Below are 2,098 nucleotides of genomic sequence, written 5' to 3'. Positions count from 1 at the left end.
AAGAATGCCTCCTGCTTCTTTCCTTTCTGTATGTATGCAAAGTAATCAGATTTATTTGTCACCTTCCACAAATTTTCCAAGCAGAGAATATACAATATTTTATTGTTTTGATGATATGATAGTATACATTCACTGATGCATTTTTTTTTTTTTTTGGTTTTAATTATTGTGACCCACTCAGAGAGTTTCAGCTATTGGGCAATAGAGAAGGGTAATAATAAATCAAAATCAAAAGCATGTTAAAGTGTGGTTTTGTGTGCTAAGAACTTAAGGACTTTCCTCAAGGCATCCTTTACCTCCTTGTTTCGCAGACTGTATATGAGTGGGTTGAGGAGGGGAGTCAGCACTACATAGAAGAGAGAGAAGATCTTGTTCAAGTTCTGAAGTGCCTCTGCTCTTAAGAGATAGACAATCATTATGGTGCCATAGAAAATGGACACCACCGTAAGATGAGATGAGCAGGTAAAGAAGGCCTTTTGCCTCCCAAGATTGGATGGGATTCTCAGAATGGCTAATATGATGTAAGTGTAAGTTGCCAGAGTTAAAACAAAGGGTGGCAGAGAGCACACACCTGCCAGAAGGATTGTTATCCACTCTGTGGCATGGGTGTCACTGCATGACAACTTTAACAATGGCCTGTAGTCACAAAAGAAATGGTCAATTTTGTTTGGACCACAGAAGGTCAGTTGCTGCATCAAGTAGATGGTCAGGCTAGCAACCAGTGAACTATTTAGCCAGGATCCAACTACCAGCTGGAAGCAACTCTTGCTGTCCATAAGGGTCACATAGAGCAACGGCTTGCAGATTGCTACATACCTGTCATAAGACATTACTGCCAGGAGATAACACTCAGCTACTGCCAGGAAACCAAAGAAATAATATTGTGCCATGCAGCCAGCAACAGAAATGACAGAAAAATGGTGGAGGAGGCCAGAAAGCATCTTGGGGACAATGCTGGAACTGTAGCAGATCTCCAAGCAGGACAAATTTCCCAGGAAGAAGTACATGGGACTGTGAAGGCTGTGATCTAACACCACCAGCATGATGATGAGCATATTCCCCACCATGGTTGCCATGTAGATCACGAGGAAGAGCAGGAAGAGGAGAAAATCTAGATCTCCCAGATCCCCAAATCCCAGCAGGAGGAATTCAGTGACACCCGTAGAGTTTGCAGGGTCTCCATTTGCAAGATGCATTGCAGTTGCTTGGACCTACAAAGACCACAAAAATATTGGAATGTGCCATTGACCCTCCATCCATCTAGCTCAGTGTTACTTACTCTGTCTGAAGGTGGCTCTCCAAAGCCTCCAGCCACCTGAACTCTGGCCATGGTTCAAGAGGAACCCCACAGAGACCTAGCCCTGAATCCATTTCCCAAGGCTGTGAATCTATTCCACATAGCCCTCCATCTCAATAGACAGAAACAGAAGGTTATTTTCTCAGCTTCGTTGCTAGGCAGGGAGAAACATTCAAGAGAGATTGCAGCTAAGGAAGAAAGGGTTAACTATCCCTTTCCCATATTCATGCTGTAAATCCCGAGCACTACCACTCCATATACGCATGTATTCATGTATTCCCTGCATATAAAAATGCTTTAAAAACACCTTCTTCCCAATGGTTTAGAATGCATTGGGTCAGGGTCCAGACTTAATTTTATTTCAGATTTTATTTATTTATTTATTTATATTAAAACATTTCTAATTTCTATGCCGCCCCTTGCCGAAGCCTCAGATCTACTTCAGATGAAGTAGATGAGAAATTAAGTGGCTGCCATTGCAGCCTGTGAAATTCAAAAAAATCCTGGAATGTAGTTCTGAATCTGCACATAGTCTAGATAACATGTATGCAGATATGTGTCCTATGGATCTGGGGTCTTTTAAGTCCCTAGCAATGCACCTGGCATTGTAGCAATGCACCTGCAGTCATTTGTAGCCAGTGGAGCCATCTATGCACTCTGCATGCAAAACTTTCTCTCCTCCATATCATATAAATGGCAGTGTCAAGGAATATTGGTTGACTCCAGAAGTTGCCTTCTGCAAAAGAACAGCATCTGCTTCGATAAAGTCCCTTCATCCGTTTTGGGAGGATCCCTCTTTCT

General features: G+C 42.5%; 1 protein-coding gene across 1 annotated transcript; it reads right to left on the bottom strand.

Moving 5' to 3' along the window:
- Positions 1-239: 239 nt before the first annotated feature.
- Positions 240-1,196, bottom strand: LOC123024897 (olfactory receptor 11A1-like). Its single transcript, XM_044433087.1, has one exon. It carries the CDS (start codon positions 1,194-1,196, stop codon positions 240-242), a length of 957 nt encoding a protein of 318 aa, XP_044289022.1.
- Positions 1,197-2,098: the final 902 nt, after the last annotated feature.

The sequence above is a fragment of the Varanus komodoensis genome, unplaced genomic scaffold (genome assembly GCF_004798865.1).
Source record: "Varanus komodoensis strain SLA01 unplaced genomic scaffold, ASM479886v1 scaffold258, whole genome shotgun sequence".
NCBI lineage: Eukaryota > Metazoa > Chordata > Lepidosauria > Squamata > Varanidae > Varanus > Varanus komodoensis.
Note: the sequence above shows the minus strand (reverse complement) of the source record. Positions and strands in the feature narration are given on the sequence as shown.